The sequence below is a fragment of the Opisthocomus hoazin genome, chromosome 4, assembly GCF_030867145.1.
Source record: "Opisthocomus hoazin isolate bOpiHoa1 chromosome 4, bOpiHoa1.hap1, whole genome shotgun sequence".
Classification (NCBI taxonomy): domain Eukaryota; kingdom Metazoa; phylum Chordata; class Aves; order Opisthocomiformes; family Opisthocomidae; genus Opisthocomus; species Opisthocomus hoazin.
Window position 1 is genome coordinate 15,908,498 of NC_134417.1, and position 23,568 is coordinate 15,932,065.

Below are 23,568 nucleotides of genomic sequence, written 5' to 3' on the forward strand. Positions count from 1 at the left end.
AGCAAGGGCTTTTTTGGTTTAAGTTCACAAGTAACAAAGACAATACAAAGCAAGGATGCTGAAGCCTAATCAAATGGTGCCCAAGTATTTAACAGGTTCTAGATCAAAGGACGAGATGATCCAGGCATCAAAATCCACTTCAGTCCTTTCTAGTTTTTAAGGAGCAAGGATCAAGAGCAGCACTACTATGAATGGACAGGCAGAACACCTTCTACTTCACCTCTAAGACTACAGATTATCGTAGGAGGAAAAATCAGACCCACAAGGTACGCTGCTCTCCAAATACACACCACAGCCTCAGTTCAGAGAGTCACAGGCTTTCGCCAGCTGATTTCTGTTATAAAAATCCATCCTGTCCTACCATCTCTGCATGGCAACACTATTACCTATACCGTACTATTTCAGGGACTTGTCCCATTTAATTCTGAAAAACTGAAGTGTGGGTTGGACATAAGACTCCAAGATCAAAGTCTTTTCCAGCTCTGTAGACGTAGCAGGACTTGTGCTAATCACATTTCCACTTGGTTACTGTTTCACATTTTGTGCTTTATATTTTCTTGGTCATCCTTGAACTTCTTCCGAATTGAAACTAAAGTACTTTGTGTAAGTTCAAATAAAACACATTTGAAATCTCCAATGGCATCAATGTTAAAATGAGAAATAAGAGGTTTGATCTTCATCTTCACAATCTGTTAATCAAAAGCAGCCTCTCTCTTCCCTAGCACGTTTTTTTCCGAAGAAAGAACACAAGAACCACCACCAGTGCACAGCAAAGCCATCCCCAGATTGCTCCATAATTAAACATACCCCAATTCTCTCCTCCCAATTTAAAGAAGGTCTGTATTCAATCATAAAAGGCAACGAAGAGAAAGCCATACAGCGCTGCGGGTCATATCTTTTCCACAACGTACAGTCCCAGATGGTAATCACAGCAGAGACACTCTGTGGCGATGACCTTGTTATTCAGCAAGTCATCCAACGCGGCTGTGCTAATTGTAATGCTTGGGTACGTACCTGCGAGGAATTATTTTCTGAAAGGCTGTTTCATGAACCAGCATTTATTCCTTTATGCACACAGCCGTGCCAGCATCGCAGATGAGCATGAGGAACTGTTTTTCTTCAAACGCAAGTGTGGAATTGCGTCTGCATTTCTCCCCCGCACGCTTGCGGTGTGACATACAAGTAACTGTGGCTTATCACTACCATCAGCTACTGTCTTCTTCCACAAGCCCTTTCAAAACATGCATGCAAAGGTGTGCTTGCACATACACACACCACACACCCTATCGCTGTCCTTCAGGCCACCTTCTAGGACATCAAAAATTATAAAAAAGTCTTCTCCACTTTTTTATTTGTAAGTATTCCCTGATTCTAGAATGAATTCTCATCCTGACCCTGTAAACTGATGCAGTGCTACAGTGCTAAATGCAGGACTGCAGGAGAAGGGAAACCTCCTAAACAGAGTTGCCAGATCACCAGGTTCATCTATACTGCCATGATCTTGATCCTTTATCTAGCAGAAACGTACCTCCATTTTCTGCGTAATAGCTATCTTCATAGACTGTGTGTCCCTGGGATTCTGGGTAATGCTTCTTCCGCTTTTTTTCTTCCTGCAGTTCTTTCTGTTGTAGGAGACGGGCAATGTCCTGCAGAGATGGAATAAAACTGACATTACCTTTCCCCCTCTAAAAAAATATCTCCACATTCTTCTATTAAAATACTTTATCCAATTATAAAAATCCTGATAGTTTAGTTTTTCAGACAGGGCAACAACAGAGTTACTCTGAAATTCCATCTCTGGGCTGGACGGGGCTTCCAACATAGAAGCTGACACAAGGGACCACCTGAGCAACCAGTACCCAACCTCACCCAGGCCTACCACAGAGCTTCCAGCCCCGCGGCCGACTTGCAGGCTCCTACTCTGCGTGCACATCCCTGACGGCCAAAGCACGGTGGAAAGGAGTGCAAAGACCGTCTCCAGCTGAAGGCACTTCTGACTGGAAGGAGTTCTCAGAGCAAGTCATGAACTTGCTTCAAACTAGCTGTAATTTACAGGGACTGCAGCATGTCAGGCAGGGAAATGCATCAATCTGACAGACAGAGGCTGAAGGAAAAGAAAATCGAAAGGGACGTTAGGAAGAAAGGACTCGGCACAAGGCAGGAGCACTGCGGGGGCTACAGCTGTTTATCTTCTGTGGCAGTTTTGGTAGATACGCCATCTAAGAGAATAACACTCCATTTTCCTAATTGGTTTTCCTTCGAGATGACTAATGGATCAACAAGGCCTAGCAACAGCAAACAGCTCCCTGGGGCTTGCTCATTTGGGGCCCAGAAGCTTGCGAGTCAGTGGAGCTAGTCTGGAGCTAGGACAAGAAGCTGGAGGATACCAGCAGGGCACACCAGCCCTTTGGACGCTGTTCATTTAAGCCTCCCTAATCCTTACGACATTTACGGAGCCACGCATGTAAAGTGTACACTAGAGGCAGGAAAGGTATCACTGAAATGCAAACCAAGAGCCAGCACCCTCCAAGGCAAAGCCAGCACTGGAGGACAACTACAAGTTCAAGTACAAAATATTATTTCAGGATTCGGATCAGATCTGGTCAATAACCAGCTTTGTGGAGGGCCTGGGGATGCTACAGGCTCTTTACAAAAAAAAAGAAAAAAAAAAGAAAAAAAAGGAAATAAAAGAAAAAAAAACCCTCCCCTGACAAGGTTAACCTCCTCTAGCAAGTACAGTAAGTCTATAAATATATGGGCTTAAGCACATTATCTCCAGGACTGAGACAGCTCAGGACTTGCAAATCCACACAAACCATTTCTTACAAACTGGACTTGTAAGCTGGCAGGCCTAGCGCTTCGTTCAAAATCCCCGTGCACCAGACTGGGTCTGCCTCGAGCAGAGCACTGCCGCAACACTGCTAACGACTACTGATACCAGAGAGCTACCGCGGACGCTGGGCAGCTGCTACAGCCTCACATGTGACAAACACCAGGCCAGCCCGGCGTGTGGCCAGTACCAGAAAACTTTCTTTCACCCAGAAAGTCGTGCAGGGCACGGGTACAGATGCTGGGCAAAGGCCACAGAAGGGGTTCTGATGTTTGTCACTCTGCCAGCTGACGAACCCCTGGGGCATAGTCACTCGCGTTGCTCAGGCTCTGTGTCAGCGCAGCAGCACACCCCAACAGAAACAACGCTGTGGGGGGGCCGTGGAAGGGAAGCAGGACCAATTCAAGCTCTCCATGTCCTGTTGCGAGGACAGGCGGTACTGCCACACCCCGGTACCCAGCTGCAGCCCAGCTCCATCCACGGTTACATTCCAGCCACACTTGGGAGCTTGCCATGTACCAGCAGGAAGAGAAACAATATTTATGAGTTATCCTCATTGCTTTGAGCCACATGCATTTGAAGATTGCTCCGAACAGCACAAGACAGTCAGCACGCTGGTTGGACAGGTTGCAGGGACCTGCTGACAGACTGCTGACATCCCAGCAGCTCTCAACATAAAGCAGGAAGGAAAGGTGCAATTCCCACAGCCAACATGAGTAGTATTGCATCCCCTTCGCCTTCTCCATAAAAATAAGACAGATGGTCACATTTACAGCTCAAAACCTTTAGCCAGAGTGTTCCTCTCACCCCCACTGCCACAAGCTCCTCGTGGAAGCCCTTCCACGTCTGCCTGAGCAGCCTTTCAGTACTGGCTTGGACTTAATGGCATAAGAAGAAAATGAGGTTTTGCACAAGCAAACTGATGCATCTGTCAGGTAAGGACAGATTCTTATTTCAGACTCTTCCAGGAAACACAGGCTTGTGTTCAAGCTCTTCCTACAGAGAAAAATGCCACCAGATGCCTCTTGAGCGTCTTGAGACTACTCAGACTTCTCAGGAAACTATCTGTAACCAAAAATGGGGCCACATTGCAGGCTCACACAGGTGTTTCTCCGCTCTGCGGCTTTCTGAACACCCAATCTGACAGAATGACACGATGAAGTGATCAGCAAGCCAAATTCTTCGAATACCGTGGACAAACCACTCTGCCCACTCTCAAGCAACAGTGGCAGAGCAATATTCTGAATTCACAAAAGGAACCTGCCAGCAAGAAACTGCAACAGAGTGTTGAGGCTGCGAAAAACTAAATTGAAGATGAAGGAAGCTAATGGAGAAGGCAGAGATGGATGGCTGGGCTGAGGGTATGCTGACATCTTTGCACCAGAGACCAAGAAATCATGACCCAGGATTCTCCCACAAGTAGTACCTGCCTTCACGCGCTTGAGAAAGCAAGCGGCTCTCAAAGTGTACAAACAACTACAACTTCCTACACCAGGGCAATGAACACCTCAACAAGACCTACTTATTGCCTGCCCTCTTCATTAGCAAGGTCACTGGTATCAACAACGTTTGTGACCCTTAAGCACAGGGACTATGACTGTATCTTATTCCTGTAACAGGACTCCCCAGAATTGCTGTGCACACCAAGACCTGTGAGGACCAGGACTGACACCATGCAAGCCAACTGCTGTGGCTACTGACCGAGAAATTCCTGCACCGAAAGGGCTGCTACAAATAGCCCTGCCATCCCTGCAGCTTAAAGGTTACCTCGTCTTTTTCCTCTTGCCTGCGGCGCTGCTCCGCTTCAAATACCAGCTTCACTTGGATTTCCTGAGCGATCTCGCAGTCCTGTCGTTCTCTAGAAGGCAAGAGACAAGGATTATAGGCATCAGTCAGCCTGAAGAAAGGGATAAGAGAGATGAAGAACCATCTGATTTACACAGAAGAATTATTACCCAGTATTAGTGCAGAGCATACGAATCCTCACCAGGGACCAGGACTCCCTGTACTTCCTGCTGACCAAATTTAAAAAATAGGTCCCAAAACATTCACAATCAGAGTACAAAGCAAGATAAAACACATTCATAGGCAGTTTGCTAAGGTTTGTAGGTACCATGGGACAGGGCAGGCTAAGGAGTCTCTGCAAACAGCCTAATTCTGCTGAGGAGTTTTTGTACACGTGGTGCCAAAGGAGGGGTTTAGGGGTCAGGTAAACACAGGCATTTCTGGGAAGAGGTTTTCACGTGAAAGCCAAGAAGGAGAGAGCGCAGAAATGCTGACAGCAAAACGCAGTAAGCAGGCCAAGGGGAGGCTGGAGGTGGCAGTTCAGTAATGAATGAGAAATGCTGCTGAGCTGGGACGAGACACAAAAGCAGAACCGGTGCCAAGAGGCAAGAGAGCGACATGCGTCAAAATGAGGGGTGAGGGAGCAATCATCCACTGCGGATGCAGGAGCTACAGTCCTGCATTAACTGGGGAGAGACAAAGAGATACCGAATAACTGAGGCATGAAATGAGAGTTTCGTCTGTGCAGGTAGACTAGGAAGGCTGTATTTCAGGGAATTCCTTCCAAAGCATCTCCAAGAATTGTGCCATACTCAGCCATGGGCTCCGATGCCCGGCAAACAGGCTGGAATGACGGCCAGGGGCTCCTTAGGGCAACCCAGAAAGACTGGGAGGATTTGAGAAGAAAGATTCAGAGCTCTCTCTTTCAGCACTGCTGAAATTGAGCAAAAGACTAGCTCTAAACAGGTCAGAAAAGTCAATCTAAGCTATCTCCGCAACTGAGACTACTGAAAGGCAAGGCAAAGAAGGAGATGAGAATGTGAGCAGCAACAGGCAGAGTTTGCTTTATTAGAATACAATCTTTTGAAGAATACACTTGCAACATCAGATAGGCGATGGGAGCACTACCAAGAGCGTATTATGTAAATGAAGCAAATATTTCAAGAGAGGCAGGTTCAGCTATGTCAAAGTTGGGCCGTGTAGACTGGAGCAACTAGTTCTAGGCTTGAGCAAGGATCAGGGCATAAGTGACGTAGTGAACTTGGAGGCAAGGGACAGGAAGGGAGTCTAGCATGTGAGTGGGGGAAATTAAAATAGTAACTGTAGAGAAGCACTTTCGGTAGCAAAACAGAGAGAAGTGGCATGGCTGAAGCAGTCAGTGGGACCAGAGAGCCAGCTTTTATAGAAAGTAAAGAAGAATGAGAGAAGCAGAAAGAGTGGATATGTGGCTTAAGGTAGGGAGGAAGGACACTGGGACAAGAAGAGGGTTTAGAGGACAAATGCCACCAGGAAACAACTAATCTGTCATAGGGAAGGAAAAGGAACATGTGGCAGGAGGGAAAAGAAGCTTCTTTATTTCTGGCAACTGCTTCTTGAAAGCAGACATGCAATTGGGTATAGCATGTTATTTATATCTCCTTCCCCAAACACATGTGAACCCCAAGTCAGTGTCACAACATGGTATTTCCTTCCCTCTCCCAGACCACCACACTCACAAACACTTGTGCTTAAAACTGACCCACAGCTAGAGACGCCCTGGAAGGCATTCATGAATTTCAGTGTTTGCAGTGCTGGAGTTATCAGTAGGCCAAACATCTGCAGCTAGGTTTACAGTTAGACTTGATAATCTTCAAGGTCTTTTCCAACCAAAATGATTCTATGATTCTATTTAGACGCCAGTTTCTTCCATCCAGTTGGCATTTTGCATGTGTGCATTTCACCTGACTCCAGTAAGAGACCTTTTCAAAGGCACAAGCTCACACGGCAGTAAATCTAGTTCTTTAACATGCCGTATAAAAAGGGAGCTCGGCAAACCCAGTACCAGCAGCGAACCACAGTCCCCAGCAAAACAGTACCTGAATGTGCAAATCCTGGGGAGCAGACTGTCAGTGGGCCTAAGACAGTGGATCCCTTACAACCCCAGTCTCAGAGGACATGAATCAAGGTATAAAATAAGTTAGAAAGGTCAGACATATCAAGGCATTGCACGTCTCCAGTTCCGCGAGCACCTGTGAACAGAGCTAAGGTGCCAAGTTCATCAGCACCAACTGACTTGCTAAATGCTTAAAATACCTCTTACTGCAGACAAACAGGAGACAGAAACAGCTAACCGTCTTTTAGAGCCAAGGCAACAAGGTCATTGCCTCTCTGTTCACAGCAGAGAACACTAGAAGTAATGCAAAAGCAGAAGCATTTCTTGCTCCTGATGACATGCATCTTGGAATACACCCTACCAATCCAACAGCCACTGAACAGCAACAGAGGATTAGATTTTTGGTTCTATTGCTCAGTGGTAATTAAACACTGAGACCTGATTAGTTAATCAACATAGGCCAATGTTTCAACTTGACTGAGTATAAGAAAATAGGTTAAAGAACTTTGACAGCTCTTCTTGTCCTTCGGTTTCCTTAGTGTGAGTTCAAGTGCCCATCAGTCCCCAGAAATCAGCCAAAGCAAAGTAAACGCCACCACCCCTGAGCCTCATACCTATGTATTCTTTGCTCCTGGGCAGCCAGGAGTGGTAAGAGTGTCAGGGAGACTCTACATCAGTTTAGCAAAAAAAGTCAAAAAAAAAAAAGTCAGTGTGACCGGAAAGCCATTCACATTGGCAACAATTACTTGCTACAGCCAGATGAGAAAAAAAAACCCAGAAGGGTTAAGCGAAGTGTTCAAAGAAACTGTTCACATTAGCGTAACAGAACCATCACGGCACTGGGAGCAAAATGAGGAAAGAGCATACTTTCACGGTATTTCCGACAGTTATTTTAGCAACCTTGCTACTATGCTTGGCAGCGTGCAGGCTGCTCAGCTAGATGTGAGAGATGCTCTTAAAGAAGCATGAAAATAAGGTTTGATGCCTCCCTGAATTCTTAAAAAGAGAAGTTATTTCTATTCTCTCACTTATCTTCACGACATCTTTCCGAGAGAATCTAGGATTTGAAAGACAGAAGAAAGCCCATAAATTTGAAGGGCTTATTTTATGTCCCCTGTTTCTGCAGTCCACCCAGTTCTGCCTCTTTACTCCTCCATCACCTTGCAGTGTCAAACTGTCCCAGACGATGCAGTAAGCAACAACAGCAAGGATCATTTTGTTGCCAGAACACAATGATCTTGCACAAGGAAGAGACAGGAACACACAGAGAATTAAGGAAGAAAAAGATCCAATTACAAGAGGATGCCGCCAACTTTTTTTACCATTGTTGCAGAAGAGTTCATGCTTTCAGGAGCAGAACTGCTGCTGACACAACATTTTGCTTCAGCAGTTCTGCCTGTAACTTGGCTCACAAAGTTAGCAAATTCCATTTCACAGAGTCTTACAACAAGAAAATTGTTTGCAGTTCCCAGCAAGTAACAAAAAGGAATCATCTCTGCCATACAAAATTAATTTTTTCTGTTGTCATTTACATGCTTACAGCTCTAATTGGTAATGAAGACAAAGCTATTGAAAGAAAGCACAAACTTCAGGGAAACACATGTATGTACCCAGTGCTGTCTGAGTACTCTGGGAACATTGAAAACAGTGGCTGATTTATCACGCCCCAGCTTCAAACCTTTTACGAGCAGCTCCTTTGAAGCCAGTCCTGTATCTCACACATCTGCAACACAGAGCTCTTCTGCTCCATCTCTGCCAGAGGAGCCACCCAGGGTTCGTGATCCACCACCTGCTGTACCTGGTGGGTGGCATCACGGAGCACAGCGCACCGCTGGGAGACGGACCTTGCCTCACCAACCCTGCTTGTGCAGGGAGCCCCATCAGAACGCAAGCTGCCGGCTTCCTCATCGGGATCTGACCGAGCCCTCTCACACCACCCATTTGTTACACCTCACACATTGCAAGAGACTAAGTTGGGGGGTGGGGGTGGGGGAACAAACAAACAAACAAAAAAAAAAAAAAAAAGAAAGAAAAGCAAAGCACTGATGTAAACTCTGGACTGGAACGTACAGTTTGTTTCACCCTGCACTGCTGTGTTTCTTTTCCACACTGGCTCCACACCCCAAGAGCCATGGCACACAGAAAGCCAAAACACAGGCCACAGGGTTAGATCTGGTGTGTGGGGCCAGAGCAAACCTGCAAAGCAAACTGGATCACCCATTAAACATGCTCCCACAGCTGCTGCAGAAGGCAGGGACTGCAAGAGAAGGCCCGTCCCCCAACACCCATCTCCACCAATGGACCCTGGGGCAGCAGCTCCCCTTCCCAAGTCACTCCCCACTGAAGTATCTGCAAGCACAAGGAGTGGCTTTCAGCCATTCCGTGCCAGCGCTGCATCCAGCTCCTCAAAAGCACTCATCAGGCACAATGCAAACATGCCAATATCTGTGATTTCCACAAGAGAGAATTCACTGTAACACTGCCTATTTCCGTGGTGGACTGAGCCAGGGACAAGGTCGATGCCTACCCCACTCCACCATCAGGCAGCAGAACAGGAAGGCTCCTTCCCATGGTCAGGCAGCAGAATCCAAGCCAGGACGGGCCCCAGCACCACCTACTCCCACCCCGTTCTCATTGCTTTGTGCCAGTGCTGAGTACCAATACTTTTAACGCAACGGATAGCCAAACGAAAAAGGAAACAAAAGCAAAAGGCTGATCAACCCAAGCCCCACGTACTGTCAATCAACTCAAATCAAAGCAGCTGATTTCAGTGCTCTGATCACACCAGACTAGCATTTCAACAGCTCCACCCCAAACTCACAAGTCTTTTCGGTGCTTCTGGATTTGAGCACGTGCTTTCAGATCCTCCTCTTCTTGCAGCTGCTTGGCCACCTGCAAGTCATGTTGCACCAGACGATTACGCTGCACATTTGTTGCCAAGTGATGCTCAACTGGAAATAAACACAGACAAGAACCCCCAAATCAGCCTGCAGAACTCCATGGTGTGAACAAGACAAAGCAAGTGGGAGGGAGATTCCAGGCCAGAAAGGAAGACAGTTCTTGGCACGGAAACATTATGTAGTATCTCTCAAGGTGGGGAAGTCCTGAACTCATGTTACGCTAGCAGCTTGAGATTGCCTCATTTCAGCACTGAGGGGGCTGTCTATGTGTGTCTGTTACCAAAACAAGATCTTCATGTCTTAATTGCATGCAGATTTATAGGAAATGCTTTTTAGGCTCTGAATTTCATTTTTAGCCACAGCAAAATACCCTTGATTAATAACGTGGGGCTGGAAGGGACCACTAGTTTCCTCTAGAGAAGGAAACTCCTCTCACTCTCAACATAATTGGTTCCAGAATCTCACTACCTTTATATTTAGCAACACAGCACTACAGCAAGTCCTTTACCATACATGGATACTGTTTGCAAGAAAAGATGGCTACACGAGTTGCAGCTGAGAGCCAGCTTTAATTCAGTGGTCTCAGGTTCCAGCAGCAAGGGCACAACTTCAGCACAAACTGCACGCCTGGTAGAGTAGCTGGAATGGTATTAGTACCTAGTACTGGTAGCCACCAATGTTCTTGGCACCCAGCAAAGCAGATTAGAGAGGCCACCACACCTGAAACTGCAATGTAAACATATCCCAAGTAACAGATAAGCATGTTAACAAAAAAAAAAAAAAAAATCACCAGTCACTTTGAAGTTCCCAGCTGTACTTTTTTTTCTCCTTTTTAAGCCCTAAAGTGTACAGCTGCCCTACCTCAAAACGTCTTAAAATTAAGCCTCCTTTCAAAAGGCAGGCACTAGCGATTCTGAAATAAACAGACCTCTTCTAAAACTTGAAGCTTCCAAAATTGCTAGTCATTTGTAAAAACCTTGCACAGCAACAAAACCTCGAGTGCACTCCCACATGCAATTTTATCACAAATGGCATAAACAAACTCAACCCTAAAGCAAAGCACAAAACTGAAACATGAAATGCAACTATCTCTAGGGTCCAGTGTGAGCTGGGGCAGAACGCAGAGTAGTGTTACAGGACAGCGAAGACAGTAGCAATAATCTGTATTCCATTAGAAAGGATAAAAATTAAATAAAAGCAGGGAGGATTTTTCTTAGCAAAACCAAACAAAGCTAGATATCTGTTGGGACAAATTTGCTTCAGTTTGTTCCAAAAATCATTGCTACTTACTCTCTTGCTCCTGTAAGTTATGGGCCAAGGTATGATCTTCCAAAACAGCAAAGTCTCGGCACACTGGGCAGAGAAACAAAGCCAAGAGAATCAGCATCAGGAGAAAGGAGGAAAAAAAAAAAAAAAAGGCATCAAAAGAGCTACGAGGGTCAGGGAGCATACACACACAGAGACTTCTGACACACTTTCTACCAGCCAAGGTCTGAACTTATGTTTTCCCCCCTCCCGCACTTGTGGCTTTTTTTGCGTGCATTTACCTCTTTGTCCCTGTTTGCGTAACAAGCCTGCTCCACACTCCTCTCCACCTCTGCTTCTTCAGTTTAAAACCAGCATTGCCCACACCAGCACTGGATCAGACCTTGTGCACAAAACCCTGTATTCCACCCAGATCTCTACCAACGCCCACACCGACTGTGCTCAGCTAAAACCCAGGGCAAGTGTTTGCACGTACTATGACTTTCTCTGTCAGGTTAAAGAGTCTGAGAATGATATCTTCTCTGCACAAAGGCACATGCACACTGTCACCTCTGCAGAGCTGAGCTGACACAGCTCCATGGCTCTCGCTGCAAGGCATTTCTACCAGCTCACACATCATTTTACAGTTGTCTCCTATAAGCTTCATTGACTTTTGCAAGCGTGGATGCTGGATTTGTACCTAGAACCCAGATACAGAATCAACCACAGCATTACCGGCAGGGATAAGCACAGCTTCTTAAAAAGATGCTGAAAGCGACCCGGAGACAAGCTAACCGCGAAGGGAACGAGCTGCCTTTGGCACCAGTTTGAAAGCAGCAGATTTTTGCCAATGCCTATCACTTTCGCACTTGAACTTTCAAAGGAACGCTCTACCCACGCTGTAGAAAAACACCAAGGTTTATTTTTAACTTGTTATGATAGGCAGCGGGGCGACACAAGTCACGTACATACTGGGACAGGGACACACACACACAGCATCAGATTCAGTCTTTTGGTGGCAGGTACACATCAGCTCCTCGGGGAAGCCAGGACAAACTGCCCTGAGCCCTCAGACTGCAGGTTGGGGCCCCGCGCCGCACATCTGCCGTACACGGGGTCCCCGTCCACCTTCAGGGGAGTTTAAGGCAGGGGCACTGAAAAATCTACACTGGAGATGTCTGTCACTTGTCTTCCCTCAGTGTGACAAACTAAGCAGCTTAACAGGACCAAAAGGGGAACATCTCCCATTTGAAACATACGGCACACAGCCGAGAACCACAAGGTGCTTCCAAAGCTGCAGAGGGAGGTTCAAACCACTGCCACTGTGTTCCACGGGCGAAACCTCTGGGGAAGACCAAGGTTTCTCTTTTGCAGAACACAGCAACAGCCTAGAAGAGAAAGTGAAAATAACCTCAAAACCCCCAGAACGTACCAAAACTACAAGGGGAATTTATGAGGAATCCATTTATGAAAGCGTTCAGAGTCAGAGAAGATAAAACATTTCCATCACTGCAAAGGGTAGAAAATACTACAAGGCAAGAAGGCGGCAGCTGTGTGCTCCCAAGCCGCAGTCGAACGAGCCTTCCCTCTTCTTGCATTGACGCACATGCTCCAATACAGAAGCATCAAGCTGTTCCTCTGCACCCAGGTTATCTTTGCGTAACATCTAGCAGAGTTTCTAGCTGTCTGTACTAACAGGTCAGACAAATACTTCCATCCTTTATCGCATGCAACAGAATTTTTGGCCGAGCCTTTCTGCATGGGAGGACGTTTCAGAGATGACAAAAGTTCCCAACAGCTCGAGCAGCGCTTCGGGGAAGGAGAGCAACAAGCAGCCGAGTGGAGATGAGGACAAAGATTACGGTTATACGATCCCATAGTGACTCACTTTAAGCCTGTACAATTCTGGACGGTGCAATTAAGGTTTTGTTGTTGCTTTTTCTATTGCAACTTCTTTTAAAAAAGGAAAGAGGATACAAAACAACAAATAGGACTGCAACACTTCCAGTGGGCATTTATGTATAAAGAAACTGACACTGCCTTCAGCCACAGATCTGGAAAAGCCACAGCTAGGCAGCAGTCATTCACAGGTAACATATGCAGGGTGCTTGGTGGTCACAAGCACATTTTTATGGGATAGGGCAAGGGGATCTTGCCCATAAAGACTTTATTTCCATGGTCCCTAATACTACTGCAGCTTCATAGCATGATTGTGGAACAAGGACATTCTGCTTACAACAAGCCTCGTCTGGCGTGCTGGAAGGGCACATCCAGCTCAGCGGTTTGAGCCCTACCCTCAGCTCAGGGCTAAGCAAAGACACCTCTGTACAGAGCCACAAACAGTCTGCCCAAATCTAGGGCTATGCTTTTACCATCACATATTCAAGAAGCTGCACTTGCTCCTGACAGACTTTAAAAAAAAGAAACAAAAAAAAAGGCAGCGGGGGAAGTGTTATTTTTAACTGCAAAAGGTCTCTGAGCAAGTCCACTACACAGCTGCGCGAACAGCTGTACTGGCAAGACAAGCGGGCAGCATAGGAGCAAGGATGAACACTTCAGAGCTGCATATTTTTTTGCATAAAGATCGCTGTTGCTGTAAGAAAAGCTTATGAAACTGTGCCCCAGCCCATCCCAACTCCTTTCTGCACCGGCTCATACACTGCTCTGATCCCCATGGTATTCAACAGCTCTGCCTTGTTGGTCATGGTGCTGGCAGACCTTTGCTCCATCCTCCCCAGAGAAGCACATGAGCAGAGGAGGACTTTCAGTTTTTTTACTCCATTCTACCCACACCCAGACACACTTCTTTATTTGTTTGGGAAAAAAACAATGTTGACAGAAGCATGCTTGTGATAGAGGCAAGCAAGTGGGAGGGCCAAGGTACAGCACTGCCGCTCTTCTCTTGACAGTCTTGCACCAGCCCCAAAAAAGTCTCATCTCCTCTAGTGAGCTTCATTCCTACACTGCAGCAATGACTGTTTAACCCTTTTTGACTGATGGGCCACTATAAACTTCCTAAAGCAAGCCCAGACTCCTTAAATAAAAAGGCCAAGTGCATATGCTGTTGTGTTGTATAGATGGACCTGCTTCTTCTAACTGCTCCTCCAGAGATCTGCTGGAAGTAGTTCATGGATCTCCAAAGTTAAACACAGACAAAGCAAGTGGGGACAATGCTCTGGGACAAGCCACCAAGTTGCAGGGCCTAGACATGAATTCAGGGGCCGTGTCTTAAAACTGTGATGCTTATCCCATCAAGATCCAGTACAAAGAGAGGGAAACCGGATGGCTACTCACGATGCACACCCTGGCAGCTGCCAAGTCTCTGGGCTCCGTGGTGCTGCCAGCTTCACAGAGGACACAGAGCAGGCTGGTGGGGCAGCAGCAAGCCTTGGGTTTGTTCACACACTTGGATTCACTTGCGTGCTGCTGAAGAAGCCACTTGGCTGCATAAACGCTCCATTAAGCTGCTCTTACAAACCCGCAAATGGATGGCTCGAGCACACAGCCCTCGCTTTGTGCTGCTGAAGCTGCTGGCAGAGCAGACGACACAAGAGGACCTTTCGCCACCGTCAGAAATTTGGCTGGGCTGGCTGCCTCTACCTCATCTAAGCACATTATTCCCAAGTCCCGTCAGCCCAAGAACAGTGTGCAGAGAAGATGAGAACATCCCATCACGAACACAACAACACGCTGTCAGCCAGCCAGGTGGCAAGAGACGCGGACACCTGCAACTCCCTAGCAAGTCTGGGGGCGACGGCAAGTGCCAACCCCTCCCTCAAGACTAGACCCAGCACCCATGGCACCAAGTCAAGCATGACTGCAGCTACAAAGTGAGGCCAAGGAAGCCAACCCTCCACCCTCGAAGACACGCATCCAAGCACGAGGCAACTACACAATAACTGGAGATGTGGACCAGCCAGGCAGGGTCTGCAACGAAGCTTCATCGGCGCTAGTCCTCACCCCCTGCCCAGTCCCAGCGTGGCCCCAGCACACTCATTAGCAGGCATTAGGTGCGCTGGGTTCGTGCTGAGACACAGGATGGCCCCGATGACAATGCAGAGACCCACAATCCCTCCTCGCCAAGAGGCTTCGTATTTAAGGGGAAAGAAATCTATTTCCGTATTCCCTAACTGTACTCCTAAAAAATGAAAGGTAAGATTAATGTTACATTCGCTGCTGTGAATTAACTTGAGTTCCCATCTCCGGGCCCTGGCTGCGAGCCATCAAACAAGCAGCAGGGGTGCAATCAGAGTGGCTCCAATTGGCAAGTCCAGTGAAGCGTGAAACATTAACAACAGGTTTACCATAGTCTTAAGATTAAGCCAATCTGCCTTGGCGCAGCAGGGAGCAGGCCTGGAATATGCGCTTCTGGCACAGCGTTCAACAAAAGAGATGCCAGCCCAGGAATCCCAGCCGCTGCCCTAGCCAGCAGAGGTGCCTGCAGGGGAGGACGGGGGCAGAAGCATGGCTGGAGGCACCATCCTCCACGGCAGTGGTGGGCTGCAAAACCCCAACCTGCCACATGAAGGAGGGAGCTTGCTTGCTTGAGGGATCCTGAAGAGCCTCTCTGCAAGCTCCAAGCGCAGGTCTTCTCCACTGGTAGGAGCTCACCCCAAAAATAAGCCTTTCTAAGCATCTGAGGCTCTTGCAAGCTCCGCCTTTATGGCCGAGATAAGAATGTCTCTAGGTACAACAACTTCACAGTATTTCATGAAATAACCTTTTCCTTTCATATTCTGCCATCTGCCTCACTAGATCTCTCCAGCATTACCTCAGCTCCATAACTTGGCATTTCTAACACCAAACTGCTTCAAAGAGACCGAGGTAAGAGACTGAGGTAACCACATCAGAGGAGCAGAGGCAGCCGTAGATGCTGCTCACAATACTTAGGTGTGTGACAGAGGTAGGTAACATCCAGCAACAGGCAGCGCGAATATTCACTGGCTCTATAGAGGTCAATCCCCCCCGCAGCTTCTTGAGCAAGGCTTCCAGCAAAACACCCCCCACACTTCTGCCTGCAGTCTTAGACCGTGTTTCGACAACCACCCAAAGGGCCCCCTTGGTTCACATGGCCCATACGATGTGCTCTGGGACGCTGGCCAGTTCAATGACCCAGGGACCACACACACACGCTCCAAGCGTTTCCTTTCGGGCCTTAAAAAACCATCGCTTGCTCCCCACCCCCTCCGCTCCCAACATCTTCCCGTCAGCATCATGTGCTGGATAATTCACAAAACAAACTAGAAGGTGTGAGTCATGCTTAGTTTAGAGCATCTGCAGATTTTGAATCCTGAACTTAAGGACAGGAGGGAGAGGAAAGACAAAAGTGACAGAGGAAAAAACAGTTTCATCAGCTAAAAACCACACTTTAGGGCCTACAGAGTTGACAAATTCAGTGGCAAGCAGCAAGTGCAGTCTGTTACAAGCCAACAGTCTCAGGAAGATGTCAAGTTATGAAGATCCCCGCAGGTAAGACAGCAAGCTGGGACTCCTACCAGCAGGGACTGGCCAGGCCACTCCGAGCCAGGTAAGCCCTCCAAAATCAGTATGTCCTTGAAACAAAGCCAACGTGACCAAGCAACCACTCAGCCAGAGGCGAGAGGCTCCCCAGCGGGCAGTTTCCAGAGGAAACACACGACGGGGATGTTTCCTTCTCACCCTCAGCAAAGCTGCTCTGCAAGACACACTGCCTAACCCCAGTGCTTCTCACTGCCATCCCGCCTGCCCCATCACACCAGGAGATTCCTGAGCCCCTGCTACCGGACATGGGTGCCAACGGAGGCTGGCCAGGACACGTCCCGGCTGCTGCAGCTGCCGTTACACAGACAGCATTCCTAGAACCTTGTTCACCAGGCACTGTCAGTGCCAAGGACAGCAGAAAACTTGCACAGGGAGAAGGTGGCTCCCAAGCAGAGGGTAAGGCTGGGCAGCCTGCATAAGGGAATGATTTCTGCTTCTAGGCCACAGCACCAGAACGTCTCGCGTAGCTGGAAGCTACGAGGCAGCACAAGGAGACTGGACAGCCCCATGTGGAACCAAACTGAGGGGTCTCAGCCCAATTCTTAAAAGTGTAAACATGTAAAATAAAAAAATATTGCCAAAGAACCATGGGGGTTTTATTGGCAGTCTTGGCGTGGAAGCTAAGAAGAGCTTGGGATTTGGGAAGCAGGTTATCCTCTCTACTCTAAGCTAATGCCTTGAGGTCAAGGCCATGAGAGGTTTGTGCTCTGTCTGTACCATTCTCCAACAATAAGCTCCCACCTGCCCAACAATGCTTTAAAAAGGAAGTCTTTATATGTTTTGGAACCAAACCCTCAGAACGTGAGTCTATTTTTCAACCTGCCTGGAAACAGAAATCAGCAGCATTCACAAAATGTCTTCTCTGAGGCTACTAGTCGGGCATTCTCACTTTTGTAAATGTGCCTGCAAACTGTACCGAAGAGCAGTCCTCAAGCTGAGAGAGCATCTGCTGAACACCTCACAGCAGAAGGTGATGCACTTGCACACTGTAAACAGGAAGGTGGAGATACCCAAGGTCGCAAAAAAACAGCACCACAAGGGATGTCAAAAGGTCATCCCAGAGCATGTCCCAGCCACAAAATTTGATAAAATTTAAGCCTTTATTACAGAAGGTTGCCGTCTTTTTCATCATTGGGTAATTGCACCCTACATCACTTCATCTGCAGTCTTTCTAATTAAGAGCAACTCCTCCTCCAAGATTACAACAAAACCTGTAGGTCACGAATGTTAAAGACCATGTCTTTGATTTCCAGAAGAAAATGTTGAGTTGAAGTACTTCAAGCTTGGACATACAAACGTACTTCAAAACAGCACTGAACCTTAAGGAGTACTGGCACCCATGTTTTGAAAATTCAGCCTTTTCAGCCAGGTCCAGCTGGGTCTCCAGATACGCAGCACTCCAAGTCACAAGAACTTTCCAAAACCCCAATACTGCTGCTACAGCTGCTGCTTCCTACTCCAGAAATGTCTGCGCACTGAGGGGCTGAATGCATACAATACTTTGCCACTTTCAAGCAGAGAGCAGATATATAAGCCACAATATGTTAATATTGGCAAGCCATTAGCTGCCAGGCTCAGAACACCACTATCTCCACAGCTCACTCTTGAGTGCCCAGGTGTCCATCAGCCTGCATAGGACTGCCTAGACCCAAAAGGTCACTGATGAGCTCAGCCACCGTGCTGTGGACCCATCAGTAACATCCAGTCGGATGGGTGTAAAAACTTGAAGGTAGATATATTGGTCAAGGATGGCTTGGCTAGTTTGACACCACAGCCAAGTAGTAGATCTCAGGCAGCCAAACACACACTTCACTCACAATATTTGAGACATAACTGAGTCTGTGTGTGGAGAAAGTTAATCATCAACGAGAACAAAAGTTGCTTCTGTAGTTGTCTTCTCCAGCATCTGACACAGCTTCAGTTGACTCAGCTAACACCGCATGTGCTAAACGAACAACCAACAACAAAGACAGGGAGAATTTTTCCAAGCAGTCAACTTTCACCGCTGCCTCCCAACCATGGATCACAGCAAACCAAACAACACTGCCAACAGTTGTGTTTCACCCTCGCTTCGCCCAAGGGCAAACCACCACACACTTCACTGGAGAGTGGGGCAGGAGTTACCGTTACCAGGAGAGGTCAAACTCCCTGGCTCACACAGATGTCCCCATGAGCACTACTGCAGCTGTAAAACACACCTTCAGCAGTGTCCCACAGATCCTATGACACTGTCCTTTTCTGGAGGTTTTTTTTCGTTTCTTCTGCAGACAGGATGTCATGGCTGTTTTAGCTTTAAGCCCAGCATCGCTCATTTAAACTGGTGTAAGGAAGGGGGAAAAGAAAAACAGTCTCCTTTCATGCACAACTCAAAACAGCCACCCACTCAGAAAACTGCTCAGGCATGGAGTTTGCATCTCAAGAGATCTGCACTATACGAGCTCCCTTCCCCCACACCCATCTCAATGGTGATCACCGTATTTTACTTTGATCTGTTTATTTCAGCATTTTAGGCAATTTTACACTACACAAAACAGTTAGGACACACTGAATTTGCCAGATAGGCAAAACTTCTGTTCTCTGCTAAATGCAAACCTAAATTCCCTGCTCAGCCCAGCCGCTTCTCCGCAGAGCGCTGGCAGGCCCACTCTGGGGTTCAGGGTGGCTTTCAGGAGCCATGGCACCCTGGGTCTCAGACGCTTCCCTGGCATTCCTAAGCCCTCGGCTTCAGGCTGTGGTGAATAAGCTCACGCAGCAGCTCCAGGGAAGGCAGGCAGGCAGCCGGGAGATCATTCAAAGTGTCAGCTCTCCCAGGTTTCTTCTCCAGCTTAATCCTACAGGATAACGTAGCAAAATACAAGGGAGGCAAGATTCAGAAGTGGAGCTCTCATTGCCCCTCTGGTACGGGTTCACGCACTGACTCAGCTCAGTGACTGTTTATGCAGGGCTGGCTGCGGGAAGCCCGACGCCCACACAGAAGGTGCTGAGTGCCAAAAAAAGGTTCCAGTTCCTCTCAAAACCCCGTAGTGTGGTTTTACACCACGGGGACCTGCAGCCGTATGGAGGAACAAGCATCTCTGGAGAGAACACGCGGCAGAAAGACTCCGTCAGAGATGCCACTTTCTTTTCAGCCTTCGGGGGACCAGAGCCAAGTGAGACTGCTCCAAGGCTTGTAGCTAAACCAGAGCTGCAGCTGGAAGGATGGACCGCAGCATCAGCGCACATGTGAACACGTCAGGTTGTATTCATGCAGATCAGATACCAAGAGAAGCAAAGCTCCAGCAGGATGGGCCTCAGGGCAGCCTCCTGGGCTTGCTGGAAACCTGGCCAACTCCTGCATTCAAAGCTGGTGGTGTCTGAACTGATCCTGCAATCGGCTCCGATTCTTGCACAGATTCCTGTCAGCCTCCTTTTTCCTAGAAAGGCGGCTGCTAGGACTCCTGTCTGCCACCCGTTCAGCTGCTGCCAGCACCGCAAAACTGCTCCGCGAGAACAACCCTTCTCTACCCAACCAACCAAGGATGCTCTGCTTCATTTCAAAACCCCTTCTCTTTGCTCTGCCAGCATCTCGTGGTACTCTCTCCTCTCCCCCCTTGCTTCCCACGTTTAAGTTCTCCAGGTTCATTAGTCAGCGCTGGAGAACAAAAAGTACCAAAGCTGGCCCCAGATCAGTCAAACCTTCACATCCATCTACAAAAGTCACAAATCAGTAAAGCTGCTGTACTAACAATACCCATCGCCCTTCCTGTCACAGCCCTGTATTGGCATGCTGCCCTTAGAGCAACTACAGATTTAAAACAGTGGCATGAGAGGGTGAGAATCAGTACCTGGCTATGGGGCCAGATGGGCAGGAAGGCAGAGCTCCGAGAATCAACCTGGAACAAAGTGCTTTGTGGCATCTGCATGCACAACTCACGTGCGTTGCAAAGTATGCAGAAGAAGCAGGTTGGCAGCCTTTTAAACGCCTCTTCTCTGAGAGCGCAAAATGAGCCCAAGCCAGTCAGAAGTAAAATTTTCACTTAGGGAGCTAAACCACCCTTTAAGTGATATTGTATACTCACAGCTTCTTTAAAAAAAAAGGGCAATTAAAATCATAACCTAACAAGTTCACCTGCTACACGGCCAGAGCTGATGCTCCGGGCAATGGAGCGCCAGGTAAACCAGCACTGTCATCAGAGCTGGAGGCAATCCTGCCTTCTCCACCCTGTACCAGGGATGTGAGGAATGCAGGCAGGGCTGTGCAGCCCCAGCCAAGAACCCAGTCCCTCCAACACTGCAAATAAGGTCAGGAGAGCCCAGCCTCTTCCCAACACCGACTTCATTCGGAAAGCTGATGCCGACCACCCGGCCCACAGGAGAGCACAGCAGCGTGGACTGTGTGCCCGGAGAACAGCCATCATCCTGGCAGTTTGGGGAACCCCCAGGCCTTTCCCTACCGCTCCAGCTCCCGGCCCCCAGCAGCACTGCCAAAGGCTCCAGGAGCCGCTGGTGAATTTAGGGCATAAATCCTCCCCATCCCAGCAGCCAGCATCCCAATAACAAAACTAAATTCAGAACAGAGGGCGAGAAAAATTTCTTCCCACAAGGATCCCACAAGTAACGTTTGCCATACCCACGACAGACATACAGGATAAGCTCAGATGCTTTCACAGTGTAAGGCCGTTCTGCCCTGTGACCACGCAGGGGGGAAGCAGCAGCTTTCCGGCTCCACAGCGGGGGAGGCTGCCCCAAGCCAGGGCAGCGCTTTGCAGCCCACCTGCCAGGTCAGTGGCGACAGTCCCTCTGCGAGGAATGTCTCCTGCTGGGGCACGCTACAGCCTCTTGTCCTGTCTGGCTGCGAAGGGCCAAAGCTATACGCACTGTGTCTTTGGGAGAGGTTTCTGTGGGGGGAGAAGAAAAAAAAAACACACCGAAACGAAAAACCACCTCTCACTGCCAGAAAATATTCTTGTTTGCATAAACTTCCTTCCTTCCTTTTGTCCCATTACTTCTGGGTCAGCCCCGTCAGTGTCCTTCCAGGTACGCCTGTCTCTCAGTGCCTTCAAATATTTGCTCATTGATGTCCTCTTCCCCTTTGTCATCACTTACTGAACACCACATACTGAGCTCACACAACAGCTCCTCTTAAGCCAATTCCTCCAGCCACTGAGTTCTGGTTCAGCAGCAGGGCTAGGAAAAGAACAAACCATACCTCTATGCACACAAGAACTCAAAGTTTTACTGCATGCAGCTTTTTACACCTCCTTTGAAAAGAGAAGCGGAGTGACTCACTTGCAAACCCATTTCAACTTTCTGTCCTGAACAGCACTCACCGCAGGCAGGGCTGTCAAGAGCGCACAGACCAAACCGCTACCAACTCGGGCCCGAGTCAAAAAGATCTCACTATTTTTATTTGGCTGACAGAGCATCGTAGCGGTGGCACCGTGGGTTGGTGTATAATTAAAATAATCACCAGTTGAGCTGCTGGAGCCCAACACAAAACCCTTAGGCAGAGACAGAAGGGCTGTGCCGGGCTTCTGAGCAGGCTTTCATCCACACCTTTCTCCCCAGGGAAAGTAACCCTTCTGGCAAGCTTAATTCACAAGGTACTCAGTGTTACAGGGTAGATTTTATGAGCACCCAGACCTAAGTGGTCTTGGTTGCTCAATGCAAGGTTCAAGACAGCCCTGCCTTGCATCTCTTCATGCACACACTGTGATGCTGCACCCTTCTGCTCTCTTTCCAGCCCTGCTGAAAGCCTCTCCCAGCTGCCACACAGCGCCAAGGCCGTGCAGCACTCACTCAATGAGTTCTGTGGTATCTTTTCGTGTACTGAGAAAGACAACAGTGGGAAGGCTTCAATTTCTCTTTTCAAAAAGGAAGTATAAATGGAGTGTCAAGGGACTTCCATTGGGTCCCATCACGTGTCCTGGGGAGAAGCCAGCACCATAAGGTGAACATGGAGCATCCCCAACACACAGCGTCCTCCAGGGAGACGGCAGCCCTGCTTTCCCATTGGAAATATCCAGTAAATGCCCTTTGCTCCCTGCAATGCAGGCCACCAGCAGCAGAACGGCAAATATCTCTATCACCTTTTTGGAGAAAGACAAGAAGACGAGCCAAGTGCCGCGCCAGAAACTGGACCTAAGCCTCTCGAGTTTCAAGGCAGTTTCACCAACAGAGCAGCCTCCTTCCTCAGTCCTTCAGCCTTCAAACCAGCCCTACGCAGAGGAACGGCAGCCAGCTGGGGACACTCCGGGAAGTGGACGAGGAAGCAGGGAGGGAACATGTCATTTCGTCCTATAAATCACCACATTCATGTGAACTGCATGTCTCCAAGCAAGAAAAATAAAGCTTACTCCAGCAAAACAGAAAAGTTTCACACAGCCCCAAGTCACGTCCCGTGCTTCTCCAAGCAGGTTTTTCCCTGTGCCCAGGGCAAGCACCAGTGTCCTGTCCTGCTCCTTGCAGCAGCCATCTCCAATGCCCGCCTGCCACGCACGCACCCTCCGACGTTGCTCATGGCTACAGGAAATTAAAGATTAAACAGAGGCCTGTGGTCACAGCAAACACAACGCGGCCTGCAACACACCACTCAGCTGGGATCGCCGCTGGGAGAGCAGCAACGGGTGATGGCCGGCGTCCCAGTATCACAAGCGGGGGAAGGCCCTCACCTCCCTGCATCCCCAGGAGCTGGGGCAAAACAGAGAGTGCCCCCTCCTATCCCAGTCCAAAAACTTGGCAATGACTAAGGAAGCATCGCTGCAGAAAGCAGCAACGTGAGCCTGGAAGCTCCTCTCTGCCAAAGACTGCTTTTTGAGCAACCTTTTTGCCTCAGTGCAACCTCCACGGCAGCTCACAGAGGAGAGTGCCAAGGATGTAAGGGATGGGAGGAGGCAGACCTGCTTTTGCTTAGCTGCGTTTTGAAGCCAAGAGCATGAAATATGTTAATCCTGCCCATCTCCTCTACCAAGCGCTGCAGACCCAGAACAACTGAATGCATAATAAAACTTTCACCCAGCTCTAACCAGAAGTGAAATGAGTACCACAGCCTCAGCTACTGAATTCATGCGTGCTGGAAAAACAGACCTCCTATTACTCAGAAGAGCTGGACATGAACCAATGACCTAGAAACAAAAGCCTGCGTCTACGTCCCATCACTCTCCACCTCCTCGCTGCCCTCGAGCCATCCAGCTTGCCTGAATTTTTCAGAGCCCTTC

General features: G+C 48.4%; 1 protein-coding gene across 2 annotated transcripts in view; it reads right to left on the reverse strand.

Moving 5' to 3' along the window:
• The window catches only part of CCDC50 (coiled-coil domain containing 50), a 43,419-nt gene that overhangs the window by 15,746 nt on the left and 4,105 nt on the right, over positions 1-23,568 (reverse strand). For both annotated transcript variants that reach the window (XM_075418082.1, XM_075418081.1), the window contains exons 2-5: positions 10,898-10,960; positions 9,529-9,658; positions 4,598-4,688; positions 1,529-1,646 (exon numbers count right to left, since the gene is read on the reverse strand). In XM_075418082.1, coding sequence (XP_075274197.1) covers positions 1,529-1,646; positions 4,598-4,688; positions 9,529-9,658; positions 10,898-10,960 — 402 coding nt within the window. The remainder of the gene's footprint in view (positions 1-1,528; positions 1,647-4,597; positions 4,689-9,528; positions 9,659-10,897; positions 10,961-23,568) is intronic.